The sequence below is a fragment of the Buteo buteo genome, chromosome 1 (assembly GCF_964188355.1).
Source record: "Buteo buteo chromosome 1, bButBut1.hap1.1, whole genome shotgun sequence".
In the NCBI taxonomy this organism is placed as follows: Eukaryota; Metazoa; Chordata; class Aves; order Accipitriformes; family Accipitridae; genus Buteo; species Buteo buteo.
Genome location: NC_134171.1, coordinates 14,688,998 through 14,707,748, shown reverse-complemented (window position 1 = coordinate 14,707,748; position 18,751 = coordinate 14,688,998). Strand labels below are relative to the sequence as shown.

The following is an 18,751-nucleotide window of genomic DNA, read 5'->3' as shown; positions in this document are numbered from 1 at the left end:
CCTCCACCCCGCAGCGGAAGCGGAAGGAGCGGCGACGGAAGCGGCGGGCTGAGGTCGATGCCGATGGTGGGGCCGGGGCTACCGCCGGGCGGCCGAGCGGGGATGGAGCTGGGAGGTGGCCGGAGCCGGTAAGCGCTGGGCGGAGGACGGCCGGCTCCTTCCCCTCGGCCGCTCTCCCCGCCTCTGCCAGGCCGCGCCGCGTTCCCCCCCCCCCCCCCGCCGAAGGCTGTGTGGCGGCCGCGGCCGTGCCCTCCCGCCGCGGCGGTCGGCGCTCGGCCTGCCCTCAGCCCCGTCCCCCGCCACCGGCCCCTTGCCCGCCCTGCTCCGCCTGCGGCCTCTCGACGCCTGCCCGCGGTGCCGCCTGCTCTCGGGGCAGAGCCCGCCCTCCCCTCCGTGCCCCGGTCTCGTCCTCTGGGGCGAACCCTTCCTCTGCCCCCCCTTCTCCGTGCTACGCCTCGAGCCCGGCAAGGCTGAGGGGAGCTCGAAATGGCAGTTTAAGCATAAAGAGCGGCTGCGTTGCCGGGATTCCTCTTGCGCGGGAGCAGCCCAGCGTGCCTGCCTTTTCCTTTGGGAGACGAGCACCCGGTGGCTGAGAGAGTCTGAGTTCACAGGTTGTTAGATGCTGTGGTGGGAGACGTACGCAAGGAAAGGAATTATCTGGCAAACAGATGTGGGTTCTTTATCTTAAAGCCCGGTAAAAGACGCGATAAGAATAAGTAGAGAAGTACAATATAATAGCCCACCTTAATACAACAAGCGGCAGTGAACCACGGAGTAAAATAAATTAAAATGTGGAGCCTTTAGCGCTCATGAGAGTTGAGAATGGGGGCAACCACTTTCTTGTCATGTTTAACCCAAGGTGGGCTTTCTGCTTTATTCATCAGTTAGAAGACTAGTAGTTCTGATTGTCCTAACAGTTGGAATTTTCCTTCCGTATTTACAAGTGCACAGGGAAGGAGTTTCAGCTTTCTTCAAAAAAAAAAAAAAGTATACAATTGAATGTAAATGTGTTGTGTGGGAATGTTACTTGTCTTCCCTTCAACCTGTTCAAAGAAGTGATTTGTAAAAGACACTTTACATTGCATTAAATTAAAAAAATTACCATACTAACTTGTGTAATGAATCAGATCCACATGGGAAATGTGCTTAGATACAACAGCAACAAACACAGCATAAATAATGCTACTACATTGTTCTCCCTTTTCAGTTTAGAGGGTGAAGAAACTGAGGTTTTCCTCTACAAATTCTATTGATTTTGTAGATGTGATATGTTTTTGCCTTAGAATCTAATTCTTGTCGAAGTTGTCTAAATTGGGGGGTTTTGTGGTTATGGAGTTCAGTTTATTGGCAGCGCCATTAGCACATTTTTCTGGAAGCTCTTTGTTGTAAGCAAAACTTTGTTAGAATCAGTATTTCCTACGTATATTACTGTATATCTGCTGGTGAGCAATACTGTAACTCATCTTTAATCAGAAGAATGTCATTAGAGCTCACATTGCAAGTGTAAACTGAAGTCTGTTTCCTTTGGGAGCTAAAACATTGTAAAAATGTTCTTCATATTATAAATTAATTTTGCAATTTAATACTTAAAATTCATCTTAGCATTTTATTTCATTGTAGGTAATTTAAGTGATTTTCTAGCATGGACACTGTTGCTAGCCATAGTTGTCATCTTCTCCAGCAGCTACATGAACAGCGCATTCAGGGTCTTCTCTGTGACTGCATGCTGGTGGTAAAAGGTGTCTGCTTCAAAGCACACAAAAATGTATTAGCTGCTTTCAGTCAATATTTCAGGTATGTGATAGAAAATTCTTTGTTTTAAAAAGTGAACTAAATGCTGTTGATTGAGGGTGTCTCTGAGAAAGGTATTTTTTCTGGTAGTTGCAGACTAAGTAACTGTTGGAGTGTAAGGGTAAAAGTTAAATTGTTTGCCCAGAGATAAATATGTATCAGGTATTTAATCTAATTAAAAACTGTGGCCATCCTAATTTATTTTCTAGATACACATAGTTAACTACTACACTGTTTGAGTTTGGCATTTTCTTGATCCTTATTTGCTCATGGTGCCTCATATAATGGATTTTGGCATGGACCTGCATTCAGGACTTCAGTATTAAAAGACAAGGAGTGTAGTAGAGTACATGAACAGAGCCAGATAAGGGCTCAAATAAAATTTGCCTATATAGGTCATTACTGTGAGACTATCAGGTTAGAGACTGGGGCTTTTAATGGAAGGGTGTGAAGTTCCTGACTGAGGCAGAGTACGAACCCACTTAATCTAGGACTGGTTATACATGTGAAGAGCTACAGCTCTGATGCCAATAACTTTACATCAAATAGTAAGAAGTCTTGTGAATTCAGACACTTTAAGGATTCAATGACAATTCAGTGAGTATTGGTTGGACTGCTGTTTTAGGCTTATGTACCTGTACTCCTCATTATTCTTTTACTTGGTTCTCATCCAGTACCAGTAAAAAACCTACTTTTTTAGATAGGAGAGAATAGATTGAAAATAATGCCGTCCTCTTGTTTAGTGTTACCATCCTCTCATCTACTTGTGGAGAAAGAACTAATAATAAGAACTTTAATAAGGTTTACTGATAAAGTTTGAGGGACAAGCTCCGTTGCCAGAAGAGAATAGTTTAGCTGACTTTGAGATCTGTCTTTTCCTTTTTACTAGAAAATTTCTCGTGTCCTGTTTTATTTGCCATAATGGAAGGAGAAACACCATTCTGAGTCAACCAACTTTTGCAAATAGTCCATAAATACACCACTGCACCTAATATGTAAAGAGTATTGGATAGGAAACCACAAGAATAGGATGTGATTTCAAAACATTAAAAAATAGAAAATTAAAGTTATATAAAGGTTCATTTGCTTTGATTTATACTTTAAGTGTACTAGTGTAGGACTGATGTGTAAGACAAGTAATTGAGCAGTTTAGAGATGTTCATCTGCAAAAACACAGCAATCTAGATAAGATCATATAGTACAAAGTGTTGTTTCATATCAGGCAGTCTGTTTGAGGTGTATGTGTGTTCTTTTATAAAAGTATTTGTGAATTATTTGTGTTTGTATTTGAATATTTGCCTTATTTTATCAGGACCCTTTTCCAGAATTCTTCAGGCCAGAAGAATGATGTCTTTCACTTGGACATTAAAAATGTAGGTGGCATAGGCCAGATCTTGGACTTTATGTACACCTCTCACCTGGATCTTAGCCAGGACAATGTACAAGCTATGTTGGATATTGCACAGTGTCTCCAAGTGCAAAATGTGCTGAACATTTGCCACACCTTTTTAAAAGCTTCTACAGCTGTAGAGCAAACAGCCAGCATGCCTTGTAATAACGTATTTTCGCTGCAGAATACTTTGACTGCAGATACTGGCTGTGCCAATGACAGTTATGGAACAAACCTATTGCATGAATGCTCATCTGACACACAAGCTAATAAAGTCTTGGCTGACCACCATTCTCATGCATCGCAGTCTGTTAATCTTCACGCACCCTCAAGTGATGTAGAGAAACAACCACAAGACTCCTTAGATGGCAACTGCACAGAGCTTCCATTTAAACAACCCAATTACTATTATAAACTACGCAACTTTTACAGTAAACAGTTCTATAAGCAAAATGCTTGCTCTAATAATGAGAGAGGAGCAGAACAATCCTTTTCTTACAACACGTCTACAGAAATAAACACAGTAGAGAATAGTTCTTGTACTGTCAATCACTCTGAGTGTATTCTGGAAACCTCTGATCATTTACCATCAAACTTTCTGGTTCAGTCTGTGAACGAAGCTGCTCCAGACCAAGATGCAGAAAGCACGCTTATGCAGCCCACCAAACAAATGCGGCTGAAAAAGGCAATACACCTCAAAAAGTTAAATTTTCTAAGATCTCAGAAATCTGCAGAGCAGCCGCCTGAGCCTAAAAGAGATGACAGTAGAATAACAGGAGTAATTGAATCTGTAAATGAAAGTACCATGGACGTGACAAATGTTAGAGTTACTGATGAAAAAGAAGCTGAAGATTTAGAGAATTCTGAGAATTTTGAACAAACTGTTGAAATTGAAAGATCTCAAGGTCCTTTGGAACAAGAAGGGCAATCACAGACTCTTCAGTCGCAGAGGCAATATACTTGTGAATTATGTGGGAAAGCTTTCAAACATCCAAGCAATTTGGAGCTCCATAAAAGGTCTCATACAGGTACAGTTCTCATTAACTTGGTCTGCAGACCAAATATTTCAATTAAAGAGGATGTCTTGCAGTATCGCTTGATTCAGAGATGCTGGTTAAGCATTTACTTTCAAAAGGTTGTGGTGTTGTTTTTTTTAAAAATGAGTAATCATACAGGAATGAAGACTGTAAGACAGAGTTTAGCTGAGAATTGTAGTAAAGGTTTCTCCTTCATACTTGTTTTTTAGGGTTCTTTTTCAAAGAACGTTGTGTGATATTTCAATGAAAATTTTATTTTTGTCTTGCATTTAGAAGAGGCATTTCTAGTCAATTTGTCAGATGGCCTCGAAGTCTGAGTCAGATAACAATGAAAAGTGTAAATGGATAGAAGACGATACTACAAGTGTTGTAGACGACTTCAGTTCTCGCTGATCATATATGTTCATTGTAAGATACAAGTGATTAGGGCTTTGTGGTCATTTCTTTTTAACCTGTAGAAATATGCTCTATAATTAGTTTATACCTTTTTCCTAGCGTGAACAACTTTCATTGCATTTACCTAGAGAGTAATGCTCTTGTAGACAAGTAGACTGCAGAATGAATGGGAGTTGTGAATGAATTCCCTTTGTTTTCAAAACTCACAGGTAATATTATTTTTAAACCTAGCATAGATTTATTTCTAAGTATCTTTTTACTATAGTGAAAAACAAGACCTAGTCTAACTTTGAAGTAACAAATTTGTCTGTTCAATTTAACCAACGTGTTCTGTTATATTTCTACAACTTTAGATATGTTTTTTTAAAAGGGTTTTTAAGAATTACCTTAGCCAGTCAAGTAACACCATTGATTCCAAGTCATTGAGATGTCATTATTCCTGATTAAGCTGTTGAGTATTTTTTGCCTTTCTTTTTCCCTGTATTAAATATACAAATGCATCTTGCTGAGTCTTGTCAAATAAACATCACTTGGCAAATGAGCATACATGTATTGGTACTTTGACAGTAAATATGAATCCCTCTTAGCAGACATTGATTTCTTGTGTTAATTGATCCTTAGTATTAAGAATTTATTTTTCCATGTTATTAGTAGAAAAACCTTATAAAACCTGAAAATACAAACATTTTGCATTAGCTTCCTGAAGTTTTCGCTTGGTATCTTTGCCTCTGTATGTTCACATTACTAATACTTTTTTTTTTTTTTTAAATTTAGTCTCCTGTGAAAGAGTTGCATGCGCCTCTTACCTAGATCCTCTCTTTGCCTTGTATTTTTTTGAATCTATTATCTGATTTGAACTGACATCGTCAGGTATATTTTAATATCTTAGAAATTTCAGGAAAATAGGTGATCAGAGAAGTCCCAGCCGAGGGAGAGACTCTGAAGTCAGTAACATGTGAGTTTGTGCTGAGAATCTATGTGAAAGAGAGACCCCAACTATGAGAAACCTGTTAGAATTTGCCCTTCCTTAGACATCTCATAACTGGAAGAAATCTGGATTTTGTGAATTTTGGTGCCCATCAAACAACTTGTTTTTTTAAGAGTGTGTTGCCTGAGTGATAGACTTAATTATTGTATGTTTCTGAGTCTGCTAAACCACTTAAACCATGAAGTTCAAAGTTTAGTTTACCTCTTCTAATGTATTCTAACTTAAAGGTCAGCGGAGTGGCCTAGGTACTGAGCTTTATAGAAGAAAGAGACTATAGCCGCTGATACAAGTGTTTTACAAATATTTTTTTCTTTAAATGCAGCATGGCCAGCAAATGCTTACAAGTGTAAGAAATATAAAAAGAGGAAAAGGGTTGCAGTAGCTTTGCAGGGTTATATATGTGTGTTGCAATTAATTTCTTCATTCTTATTTGAGGTCTGTGTATTTACACATGCTTCCACTTCACTTAAGCTCTAGTAGATGTTGTTTTACATTCCACAACGCTGCCTGGTATGAGCCAGCTTTATACATTGTGTAAGAAAAGTGATCCTAGACTTGGTTTTTTTGTTGTTGCTGTCCTCCTTTACTAGTCTGAGTATACACTGGATTCAGGAATTCCATGCTGCTTTTCATACACTATGTTCTTCCAATAGTTTTCAAAAAATTCCAGACTTGAATGCTACTTAATGTGGCATGAACGTTCTTCTATAGATGTGCTAAACTGACAATGTTTAAGAGCATAAGTTTAACGCATAGTAAGCACATCAAAGAAGGATGGAAAAATGGAGGCAAGAATATGACTAGGTCTGTTTGCCTGCTATTTTTGGGTCATGTTAATTTGTTTTTAAATGTCCAACTAGTGCAAAAAGAGTATTTGGAAAATTGCACTGGATAGTGAGTAGGTTGTTAATATAGGAAGGATCTGTAGCTGAAGGTACAGGGCACATCTGCATCATTAATATTAGGTATACTGGTAGTTAAGTAATGTAAGTGTATGTTAAAAGCCATTTGCATTCATCTGCCACTTCAGAAAGCATAGCAAAGTGCTAGCTAATCAATTTTATTTAAAAAAATTCATTTTCTAGAACTAAGCAAAAGGGTTAGCAAGCATTTAAGTATCATAGTGCTTACTGAAAGTCCTCCAAATCTGGCTTTGCTGAAGAGATGAAGGAAGCAAGTTACTAAAATGGACCTTTCACCCTGGCAAACCAGTTTTTAACCCACAAATGACAACTCTTTCAACACAAGTGCTATGGTGGCCTGGTTGTCAAGAATAAGGACATGTGAAATTCTTTGTCCCTGAACACTAACACCTGCTAAAGAATTTACAGGTTAGCATGGTTGTATTGATGAGTTTTCTATGTGACGGAGAGGCATACTGTGTTCAACACGAGTCATTGTAATGGGTTGTCTAGCTGTTTTAATTGTATTGCTAGTGGATATTTAAAGGAATCTCTAAACAGAGCTTATTATATTTTGACTTGACTGAATGTTACAATTTGTTTTTTATTAGATTGACCTGTCTGAAAAAAAGGAAGCAAGTGTATCTCCCTTATACAGTCCTTACCTGTCCAGGAACATTCAGTGTTTTGGGTTTTTTAAAAAGTATTTTCAGGAAACATCTCAAAAACAAACAAACAGAAAAACAACCCTGTGGAAAGAACTCTTGGCAGGATGTAATACAACAGGAGCAGAGTTACACTGTCATGTAGTGCACTGTTGATCCTCAACCTTTTCATTCTGCGCTTTGCTTGAGCAAGTTGCCTGCGTTCCATGCCCTAGTGGGTCTTGCTCCTCACCTTTGTGATCTCTTCAGGAACACTGCTTCTGCCTTTGTGCCTTTCTCCTCTGGAGCTGACACACCACTGCTTTGATCCCACTAGTATGTACTTTATCTTCATCTCTTCTTGCAGAGTGTTGAACAAGAAGGATGCAACAGAAGATAGAAAACACATGGCAGTCCAAGGGTTCAAAAGTAAAGTCCCCTGGATGTTTGTTTAAGCATTGTCTTAATTGTAGTTCCGTTACTACTTTTCCCCAAATTTTCTCTATTGCTGTTGATCCACCCATGGTCTTTGAGAAGACTAGTGTTCTCAGGTAAGGTTTTTAGTTTGGAATTTAATGACGGTCATAGAACCATAGAATAATTTAGATTAGAATGGACTTCTGGAGGTCATCTAGTCCAATCCTCTGCTCAAGGCAGGTCAAATTAGATTGGGTTGTTTTGCTTATGACCTTGTGTAGTCAAATTTTGGATATCTCCAAGGACAGAGATTCCACAAGCTCCAGGCAACCAGTTCCAGTGTTTGACTACCCCCATGGGGTAAAAGATTCTTTTCCTATATCTGATCGGAATTTCTCATGATCTCACTTAGGTCTGTCGCTTCTTGTCCTATCACTGTGTACCTTCAAGAACAACCTGGTTGCAACTGTCTTCCCCTTGCATGGAGACAGCAATAAGATTTCCTGTTTGCCTTCTCTTCTTAAGGCTCCAGATATGGTCTCACCAATGATAGGTAGAGAAGAATCATCTTCAGCTTACTAGCTGCACTCTTACTAATACGCCCTAGGAAGCAATTAGCTTCAGTTTACCTGAGGGATACTACAACACTACGAGTAATATAGAATTTCTGCTAGAATTCCTTCTTGGAATAGGCTACTTGATATGCCTGGTGGTTTGGAGTTTTATGCAGGTGCAGAATTGTTCTCCAAAAAACAATTTGATGTTTCTTTTCAAACAAAACTTTTTTGTTTTATCTTTATCATGGGGGAAAAAACTCCAACTATTTGTACATCAGTACATAATGAGGCTGCATGCAGCCTGCAACGATAGTTTAGAGAAATTTGAGCCTCCAATTCCCTCCGTCCCCCTCTAGTTATTTCAGGGTGGATTTCTGTTCAGATAATTGTCTTTGTGTCAACAGTAACTTTTTTTTTGGTGTAGGTAATTTCTGAAGAAATTGCTACAAGTGTTTTTTATCCTCCATTTCAAATTACCTTGATGCTTTTACGGTTGTCAGAAGCCTTCCCAGTTGCCACAGATCTGGCTCCCTGTTGGTTTCATTTATATTTGTGTTGTCAGTACCAGATTTTTTTAGTGTTTTGCAAATATAGAGCCATAATGAAATCAAGCCTCAGTGGTCTTTATAGTTGAAGTATTGGTTTCTTAATTTTTATCTTTAATTGAATAAAAGCTTTCTTGTAACTGCCATAAGATTTTCATTCTTCATTAAGTAGAAAAAGTAGATATAGCCTCAAGTTGTCAGACTAACTGCAGGATTGCTATCTTGTGAAGCCACATAACTGTGTATGTTTACTCTGTGCTTTAAAATCTAAGAGAATTGGATTTAGTCCTTGATCCTGAAATATGTTGAAAGAACATCACCTGTATTTGGCAGCAGGGAAGGAAAATGCAACCTCAACACCTGGATATTGTAGAAGTTGCTTGTAACACTTCCAAGGATGGAGGAAGAATACTGATGTAGAGAATACTTGCCAGAAGAGAAGGCTACAAATAGGCAAGAGGTGTTCTGTAAAATCAGGGAAATTATAATTTAAAAAGTAAATAAAAATCTTTAGACAGATTTTGAATCAGCACCAAGATGAAACACTGCAAGATCTCTTTTTTCCTTCTGGAAATATCTGCATTCAAAATCACAAGGATTTACATTAACTTTGCTTTCCTGTACCTGTGGGCCAGATTATATAAGTCCTTTTAATGTACAGTTAGACTCATGAAAATATCATTAGAAGTCTGACTGTCACTGAATTCAGTGGTATTTGAGTATTATTATTATTGTTTTAAAAATTCTAGAAGATGCACAGAGATTTTTATCAACAGTGTAAAAACTAGGAAACTAAGAACTAAGCAGGGGAAAAAAATTCCCTTTATGAAATACTGTAGAGGAGAAAATGATTATAAAAAGATATTTGTCTCAAATTGACAGCTAGAGAATTAAAGTGCTGTCACATTCTAGATTGAGAGTCAAGTTATTTTGTAAAGCTAAAGTGGGCTGCGCTAGTTTTTTTTGCTAAAGGTGATCATATGTTTTTGGAGATTGAAGAATACCAGTTTTAGATGTATAAATTCAGAATTTTGAAGCAAAATACTTCGGTTAATTATCAGCTACTCTTATATAGGACAAGAATTTGAAGGCAAATATGTATTTACTGGAAGTGGATGGCTATGTGCTGATAAGAGATGTATGGTACACATTGAACAGAGAAAACAGAATCCTTCCAAATTAGCTTCTCTGCATTCCTTATTCTTTTTAAGAGTGGGCCTTTGTGTGTACAAGTGGAAAAACTGGTGCACTTCCCATAGCTGCTGCTGTTGTTGTTCGACCTTGTCATTTATTCTGTTCTTCCTGGAGGTATGGTACCCCTTCCATTGCGGAAAAAAAAAAGTATTAAAAAAAAATAATTACAAAACACTCCCATTCATATCAAAACTCTTCTACCTACTTGTTTTGAAAGATAAATTGTGTTTCTGAGCAAGTCTGCCTTACAAGCTTTATGGTAAATGCTGTACTTCCCTCTTGAATTTCCCCTTAAATAGATGGGTAAGTGTCCTTTTGGGGATATTTTTACTCTTGCATTACATGTTTTAAATGGAAGCGTACCAGTTTAAAACATTTGTATTCTATTGCAACTATTAGAAGTTCTCTGTTCTGTTTCTTCTCCTTTTAGGTGAGAAACCTTTTGAATGTAACATTTGTGGGAAACACTTCTCACAGGTGGGAATATTTTATATTATGGTACTTACGCTTGAAATGCATCTGTGTGTTGATTCTAAAAAGCTTGGTTTTAAGTCTATAGATTAGATATTTTTTTGTTCGAAGACAGACTTCACTTTGGAGATAAAATATTAAAATGTCTTATTTGAAAATAACACATTAAATGTTTCAGATTTCTTTGATACATTTTTTACCTTTGATTCTGTCTGCTCTCAGTAGATGTGTTATGTATTTTACCTTCAAACGAATGTTTAACCATACAGAGCCACAACTATATTTGAAATACGGAGAACATTCATTCTCAGACTGTTCTTTTGCCTTATGCTTAGGGATATGTTGTGAATAACATTTTTACAGTGTCTGAAAAAAATACAGGTTAGAATTTTATATAATGTATTCACAATACAGTTTCATCTTCCTAAATGGCATAAATTATTAAGCAGATTTTTTTTGAGTCAGATAAAAAAATTTATATCCATATAATTGGGCTCAGTTTCCTTATGTGAAGAACAGCACAGTCTGTCTGAAGTGACAAAACTGAGCTATGATTTAAAAAAAACCTCTTGTGAAATTCCCTACTTGCATACAGGGCCTAAGCTTTAGCTGTCTTAATTTGCTCTCCAAGGGTACAACAATTAATTTGTATTTCTACAAATTTGGTGCCTAATTGTCTCACATTTCCCAAATGTCTATTTCTTTTCTATTTTCTTGGTTGGAATATGTGCACCTGAGTACAGGAGACAATGGACAGGTGCATATTTTTATACTAAGATTAAATAATAATTATCATTGAATAAATTTGGTCTTTCTTATGGGTCCTGGTTTAAGGATTAGAATTACGTGGTCTTTGTCTACACACCCACCAGTGTTTGTGCTTCTCTTGCTCCAGTTTTGTAGTCCATCAGTGGGACTACTTTGACCCATGAATCTGATGCAGTTGCATCCTCCACTCTGTTACTAAATATTAATATAACACTGCATCCAGTGAACAATACTATTTCATCATGCTTATCAAGCCATTTTGAGCAAAACTGGGTCTGCTTACTAGGCAAAGAAAGTGCATTTTCATTCATTTTACTGGCTGAACTTCTAGTTATTAAAAGAAGAAAGCGGATATTTCCAAATTCCATTAAAAGTATTTTTGGCAAATGGAGCAGTATTCTGTACCATTACTGTGGGCAAGAGGGAACAAAAAAGCTTCACGCACTCAAGAGTGTATGACAGGCATGACAGACTCTTCATGCAACATGCATTGCTTCTCTTTAACTAAAAGCAAACAAACAAAACTGGAAATTTCTGCCTTTTAATTAAACACTCTTAAACAGCTTCCCTCTTCTCTCCTCCCTGTTACCTCACTTGCCTGAAGGTATAGGTAGATACATATTGATGGACAATACCCACATGTCGAGAATATGAGCCATAGCATTCAGCTTGTGTGCCACAGTTCTTTTTTCTGGTCATGAAAGGGAACTTGCATACTTCTGAGGTACTTGCTTTCGAATCGTGCAAATAAGTAGGTTTCCATCTACCAGAAAGTAAGATGCGAGGATAATTGCTATCTACTTTTTGCTTAAAAGACCATCTCTGGTCTTGTTCTTGATCTTCTTGATCTTCTCGGTCTGCAGGCACATAAATAGTAACACTTTTCTTACTTAAGCCTTCATGTTCTGTGCTTTTGAGGCGGTGCAGTTGTGCATGGTAATACGTCTGCTCCTGCTGAATGTAACTGATGTTCCGTATATTGGAATGTGAAACAGAAAATGAAGAAAGCAGGGAAAATTGAGATACAGGAACTCATAGTCTGGAACAAATAACCATAAATGTCTTCGATTTTTGGAGAAAAAAGGTTAATTTTGTACTTCCAAGCCTGCATCTTCCCTTACTGCTAGTACACAACCTGTTGGTATGTGGTCCTTCTCTGGTTGGTGATCCAGGATATCATGTTTTACCTCCTGACTCCCTCCTTCTGCAGGGCTTCTTTTGGGGGACCATATGCATTAGTTCCTTCACCTTAAAAGCATGCGAGTTACAAATGGACTAAGTCTAGCATATCTCTGTAGTCTCCAAATTTGTGAGGAGTGGTATGCAAGCAGTATCAGTAAGGGGATTCTTCTGAGCGTTATTTTTTCTTTCACTGAAATGCTAGCAAAAGTCCTCTTACACTTTTTCATTGGGATGGCATATTATGCTTTAGCCAAGGTTGTATACCACCTCAAAAGCTTAGGAAGAACACAAGTTACTGATGTTTTTACCTTTTTTTGTCTCAGCAGTTGATAAGCTTTTGCCGTCATTAGGAGGAAGTGATACAGGCTTGTAATAAAGAAATGGATCTACTTGCTACTCTCTGGAAAATGTTTTTATTCTGGTTAAAAATGCTTGTATGGGAACTATTTCAGAATAATTGTTGCACTTCAAATTCACCCTCTTGTCTTTATCCAGAATAACTTTCAAATGCCTATGATATGGTTTGTTTTGTGATGTGGATAGAGGGAAAGGTTCTGTCTTTTGTATGTTTCTCTCAAATGCACCTCTTCATAAAATCCCTTGTCTTTGCAAAGCACAAATTGTTCTATGGAGAAGTCAATTTAGTCTTCTCCTTCCTCAGAAATAGGTGCCTAATGCCTCTCTTTGAATGGATTTCAGTACTGTGAAGTTTGGCCTGAGAGAACAGTGCTTGAGTCACCCTCTTGTCTGAAAAACTTCACAGGGGTTAAAGAAAGCTTTCTCCGGGTTCAAATGCTGATCCATTTAATATTATCCTCTGTATCTGTTTGTGTGTGTCTGCAATACTTTAGTTCTGGTATATTATAAGCTCTGATTGCAGTGATTGATCGTCACAGGTAATTTATTGTAAAGGAGTCCGAAGAAATTACTGACGGGTCTTACTTGTGTTGTCTTACTGTGACTAAGGAGGACATGATGATCTTTGCAACCCCAATTGTCTTTCCTGATTGAAAGGACTTAGTGATCCTTTAGTGTACTTGGATAAAACCAGGCAGTTATCCATCAGAGAGAATGGAAGGGTTAAAAACTGACTGTAGAAGTATACGCAATTTACGAACATCTGCAACTCTTCTATCCAGACTAGCTGTGTCTTGTGCTTTGAGAACTGGACTCTCAGGGGATTAGCCATTCTGAAGCACCAGTGGCTTTAAAAACAAACAAACAAAAAAGTCGGAATGAGTAAGATGGCTTTGTCTAGTCATTATCTGGTTTGCCTGCTAGACTAGCATAATTTTTACAGGATTGGGATAGGAAAGATATGTAATAAAAATTAGTTACCAGTAATCCCATTTGTTAGTTTCTGTACTTCCTGTTCTGTTTTCTTTTGATACTAGTAAATATTTATAGTTTGGAGCACTTGGCTCTGAGTATTTTATGGATTGAAAAATGTCTATTCTTTACTTTTTAACCTCCTAGTAGGTGAATTCAGACATCCTGATGTAACAATATTTTATTTGTAGGACAGGGAAAATGAGGCTAACATGAACCATATTACTAGTAAGTTTTCTTCTTCACTGCAATCTAGATAGTGTAATTTGTGTTTATAACTGGATCTGTTTTCAACTATAGGTCTTTCTTTTTCCTTAGTGTTTGATTCCAGGCTGCTTTTTTTTTTTTCTTCCCTGTTCTTGGCAATTTATAATTGCATATATAAGCAATTTGATCTTGAAGTACATGGTAGTCTATCTTTACTAGATAAGAATGCTTGAGTTCATACATGCTTTGTAATCTTCACTGCCTTAGAATTAGGAATAAAAAGCCAGTCTCATAGTTCCCTTCATTGTCGTCTTATCTGTGTACAACAAGAGGCTAGCTGAACTTAAATGTTTAAATTACTGTCCCTTCAGGCAGGTAATCTCCAGACACATTTGCGTCGGCATTCTGGTGAAAAGCCATACATTTGTGAAATCTGTGGGAAAAGGTGAGTAGAATTGTTCATCTCAGTAAAGTTAACATGATAAAACTTGTTCATGTTTTCTTTAATTTTCATGATAAACTAAGTGCCAAGAGCTAAGGCAGCATGCTGCTCAATTTTGTTTAAAAGACATTGGGTTTAAATGTGTACTGATACGATTAAAATACACAAATGTCTGCAAGTGTCTTGTTGCAAGTCTCAATAATAAGATAAACATGTCACCACATACATAATCTGTGGTCTTAATTTTTTGTATATTGGTTATTTTCAGTTAAGGATATACTGTTGTGTGTATTTTGAACAGTGTGAGTCACAATAAATCATGCAGGTTTGTACCTTTTCCTCACATTTTTTTTCATTATTTGGTCATACAATTTTTGTTACATTTTAAGGAAATTATGAAGTATGGGAAACTTGACTAATTTAAGCAAAGCATTAAATATTTCTGCCTTCTGCTAACAGGTGACAGAAAATACACTAATTTAGGAGTAGCATTCGTACTTAAACTAAGTTAAATGCAGAAAAAATTAGTAACATTAATGATGAAGAGGGGTTTGGGGGGGGTGTTCTAGCATAAATTTAATTGGACATTGCCAGGTTCAAAATGTTTTTCTTAAATACATCCATTTATCTGTGTTATAGATTTTAATCTTTGTTCAGAACATCAGGCATTCATTATAGTTGATTTCTACATGATGCTCAGTTTAGGAGAATAAGGGTCTTCTAAAGACAGTAATTGGGCTTCTATATTCTGTTACAGATTTGCTGCTTCTGGTGATGTTCAACGTCATATTATTATTCATTCTGGAGAAAAGCCTCATCTGTGTGATATCTGTGGCAGAGGTATGTAAGAACCAAAGTTTCTGCCTCTGAGGTTTTTTGATTGAAACGTGAGGAGTCATTTTAATCTCAGTGTCTGTCATATTTTTCTAGGATTCAGTAACTTCAGTAATTTAAAGGAGCACAAAAAGACCCACACAGCAGATAAAGTATTTACCTGTGATGAATGTGGGAAGTCATTCAACATGCAGCGAAAATTAGTAAAGCACAGAATTAGGCATACTGGAGAGAGACCATACAGCTGTTCAGCATGTGGTAAGATTTACTGTGCATAGATTGGTTGTGTCTTTGCTTTTTAAATGACAAGTTAAAGTTCCTATGTCAGCAGAATAACAATTAACCAAAATGATTTTAAATTGAAATACCATGTTGTGAAAGTTTTTCACAAAATCTTCTGTCTTGCATACTTCATAGTCTTTCATTTGGTGTATTAAACTCCTTTAGCTGTTGTAAATAAGTTCAAAAGTGAATTTCAGTTGAAGAATAGAGAAAGGAAATAAGAGGAATCAACATTGTATGCGTACATGTTCGCTAGAGAAGTACTGATACTAGCTTCTTCAAATATTGATTTGTTTTCAGTATAGTCCTTTCTGATGGAAAGCTGTGTTTGGCATCATTGGCTATTGATGGAGTCTTTTTTTTCTTCTTTTTTTTTTTTTCCCAGTTGAATACTGTACAGATTTAACTGCATTCAGCCATAGAGTTTGATAATAGCAACCTTTTGCTACTTTGCTGCAACCTCTGGAATAAAATCAAGACTTGATCAATGCTTCATACCAGAGAACACTCATTTTCAAAATCTGCTAGATAGGTCATACTTCCAGGTAGTCTGAAAATGGCTGTTTGATCAGTGATTCATCCTTTTATAACATAGTTCTCAGAAATTGCATTGTCTATCCTTATCTCATATGTTACTTAGCATCCTGTATGCTACTTACTTTTCTGCCCTGAAGTGCTATTTTGGTATAATTTCATTCGTGTTCTGAGGAATTAGCCTTGGAGGCGGGTAGCTCCATATGATAATGTCCAACTGCAGTATGTTTTATTTGTAATATCTTGAGGCACAAGAAAAGCTAATATTATCAGGAGGTCTTGCATCAGAAGGAAGAAATATAGACATGCAGGATATGAAAGTATAAACAAACAGTTGTGTTGCTGTCATTAAAATAGGCATATTTTCATCTTGTCTTGTAGTGGTCTTCTGATTATTTTTCATTTTAGCCAGGTCATATTGTACTACGAATGCAAAAATTGTGCAAAGAGAATCTGATCGAGCATTAAGAAATCATTCACATTCTGCAAAAAATCCACAGGTTTTATCCCAGTAATTTGTAATCTTAAGGTTATTGTTTAATGGCTTTTCTGAAGAGAAATCTGGGCAGTAGAATAAAAAGTATGATGCCAAAAATTGAGACTCCAGTTTTACTGGGCTTTCAGATAATACAGGTCATTTTAGTTGGTATCTGTCCACACAAAATAAAATAAACTTTAACCTAGGTAAAATGAGATAAAATCACAAATAGGTATCAGCTTATTTCTACCATCCTAAAGGGTGTGAGGGGTCTGAATCATGTAGCAATTCTGGAAATTAATGCTTTCTTGTTCTGCTTGTTCTTCTACACTTTGCCTTGGTTCAGCCTCAGACACTTTTTTCTTTGCAGTATGGTAATTGAGCTAACTTGAGCCTGTGGTTCTGAAAATAGGCAAACAGTTGAATATTTTATTGTATTCTTATATTTACAGTGATAAAAAATTACAGTTTTGACGCCTTTTCTGGCTGGAATATAAAAAATTGGCTGCTCAAAGTTAGCAAAAAAGCTAACTTTGTCAGCACTTTAAGAGTAGTTCCTTGGTAATGAACAAACCATTACTTTCTATGATGCAGTTCTCACTGGAAGAATATATTTTTCCAGACAGACGAATGTTTTTCCAGACAGACAAATTAAATTGATTATTGTAAAATTTTTTTCCTCCTTGAAGATTGATACAAACTGAGAGCACTCACAACTTTCAAATACTAATGGACGTTCCCATCTCTGGAGACAAAAACTAAAGCACTAGGAAACACAAATTAGAAACTCAGATCACGAAGGAGAAACAAGTCATTGAATTGTAAAAATAGATGGACCTTGTTTGAACCAGTTCTAGATAAATGGAAGTACCACGATTGGGACATGCCATACCTTATCACTTGATATTTTCTCTAATTAAAAGATGTTTATGCACTTGTGTTAAGAACAAAATCTTAATCTATCACTTCTGTCTTGTAGGGAAATGTTTTGCAGGCTCTGGTGACCTGCGTAGACATGTGAGGACTCATACGGGAGAAAAACCCTATACCTGTGAAACTTGTAACAAATGCTTTACTCGCTCTGCTGTTCTACGGCGGCACAAGAAAATGCATTGTAAAGCCACTGATGAAAGTCCAAACACACTAGATGAATTTACTCAAGGGATTGAAACTTCTGACCTTGACAAATCTCAGAGTTCTGACTCTTTTGGCCAAGAAATTTCTGTTACATTGTTACCAGTGTCTGTTAAATTTCCCATTCGTTCAACTGCAAATTCAACTGAATTTGATAGTTCTGCGGATTCTTACTGTAAGTTGCGATCAATGATTCAACACCATGACTCAGCAAACCAACAGAAACTGAATGTGGATTCTGCTAAACTCCCAAAAGCTCAGACACAGCAAACTCCTCCTCCACCACCATATGCTTATGGAGATGTAGATGTATCTTCTGCAGAAGAACCCTTACAGTCTGATAATATTCCCATGATTCGTCCTTCTATGGTTAGCTTGGACAGTCATTGTAATGATCCACTCGGCAGTCGAACATCTGCTGCATACAAGAATAACGAAGGACCGTTCTTCTCCAGCATGACCCTCTGGGGTTTAGCTATGAAGACCTTGCAGAATGAAAGTGAATTGGAACAATGAGGGCTCAGGTGACTGTATCAAAACTTCTTAGAGCCATTTCATGCTAAAGTGATTGCGATTGCACTGCAGCCTAGAGAGCTCAGAGCTAGTTTTTAAGCCAACTAGCTTGGATACTGGTAGAAATCAAGGTACGCATGCCCAGGACCCAGTGTAGGCTTCCTTTACACTGCTTCTCAGCAAAGTTTAAATCTAGTTTCAGGGACCTTTGTTGTTCTGTGACTGCACTGTGTAGCTCATGTGTTGCCAGGATTTACTAAAATTTGCTATTTGCTAAATTTACCATTAAACTTGGTATTTTACCTGATGATGGAGAAGAGGATGGCCCAATGCCTAATTTCATGATATGGGTGAAATTCCAAGTATGCGTCTTCAGAGTTTTGTAAGGGTGTACATAGGAAAAGAGGAAAATACTTAACAAATCCCTAGTGAACCTGAATTTCAGTAGTGGCTTTCTTACCAGTAGGATCATTGGTTTACATGACTTGAGTATTGTGATATTAAATTTAAATGTTAAATACTGGACAATATTTGTGATAGTGCAAAGTAACTGTATATCTAGAAACTTTATTTTTTTACAATAAAAGCTTTTTTTAGTATTTTATAAACTATTTTGCACAGCAGGTTATTTGTACAATGAAGACCAAGATCAGGAAATGCGAATAAAGGGAAGTTGTTTTACATTGTATCTTAATTGCTCAATGTGTTTCATCTTT

General features: G+C 37.2%; 1 protein-coding gene across 5 annotated transcripts; it reads left to right on the top strand.

Annotated features, from left to right (window-relative positions):
* The first annotated feature begins 10 nt into the window (after positions 1–10).
* On the top strand, positions 11–18,723 carry ZBTB49 (zinc finger and BTB domain containing 49). Of its 5 annotated transcripts, none has more exons than XM_075023017.1 (8): positions 11–128; positions 1,621–1,794; positions 3,104–4,209; positions 10,292–10,338; positions 14,190–14,263; positions 15,018–15,100; positions 15,191–15,352; positions 17,368–18,723. In XM_075023017.1, exons 2-8 carry the CDS (start codon positions 1,643–1,645, stop codon positions 18,036–18,038), a joined length of 2,295 nt encoding a protein of 764 aa, XP_074879118.1. In that variant the 5' UTR covers positions 11–128; positions 1,621–1,642; the 3' UTR covers positions 18,039–18,723. The 5 variants fall into 5 exon arrangements, with proteins under 5 accessions (XP_074879118.1, XP_074879157.1, XP_074879146.1 ...); XM_075023056.1 differs by having other exon boundaries at positions 21–128; positions 1,682–1,794; XM_075023045.1 differs by having other exon boundaries at positions 21–128; positions 1,603–1,794.
* Positions 18,724–18,751: the final 28 nt, after the last annotated feature.

Bases quoted from the DNA above. Each gene is read 5' to 3' on its own strand.
- ZBTB49 (XM_075023017.1), top strand. From the start codon at position 1,643: ATGGACACTGTTGCTAGCCATAGTTGTCATCTTCTCCAGCAGCTACAT. The intron at 1,795-3,103 runs GTATGTGATAGA...TTATTTTATCAG, and splicing joins GCTTTCAGTCAATATTTCAG to GACCCTTTTCCAGAATTCTT. The intron at 15,101-15,190 runs GTATGTAAGAAC...ATATTTTTCTAG, and splicing joins GTGTGATATCTGTGGCAGAG to GATTCAGTAACTTCAGTAAT.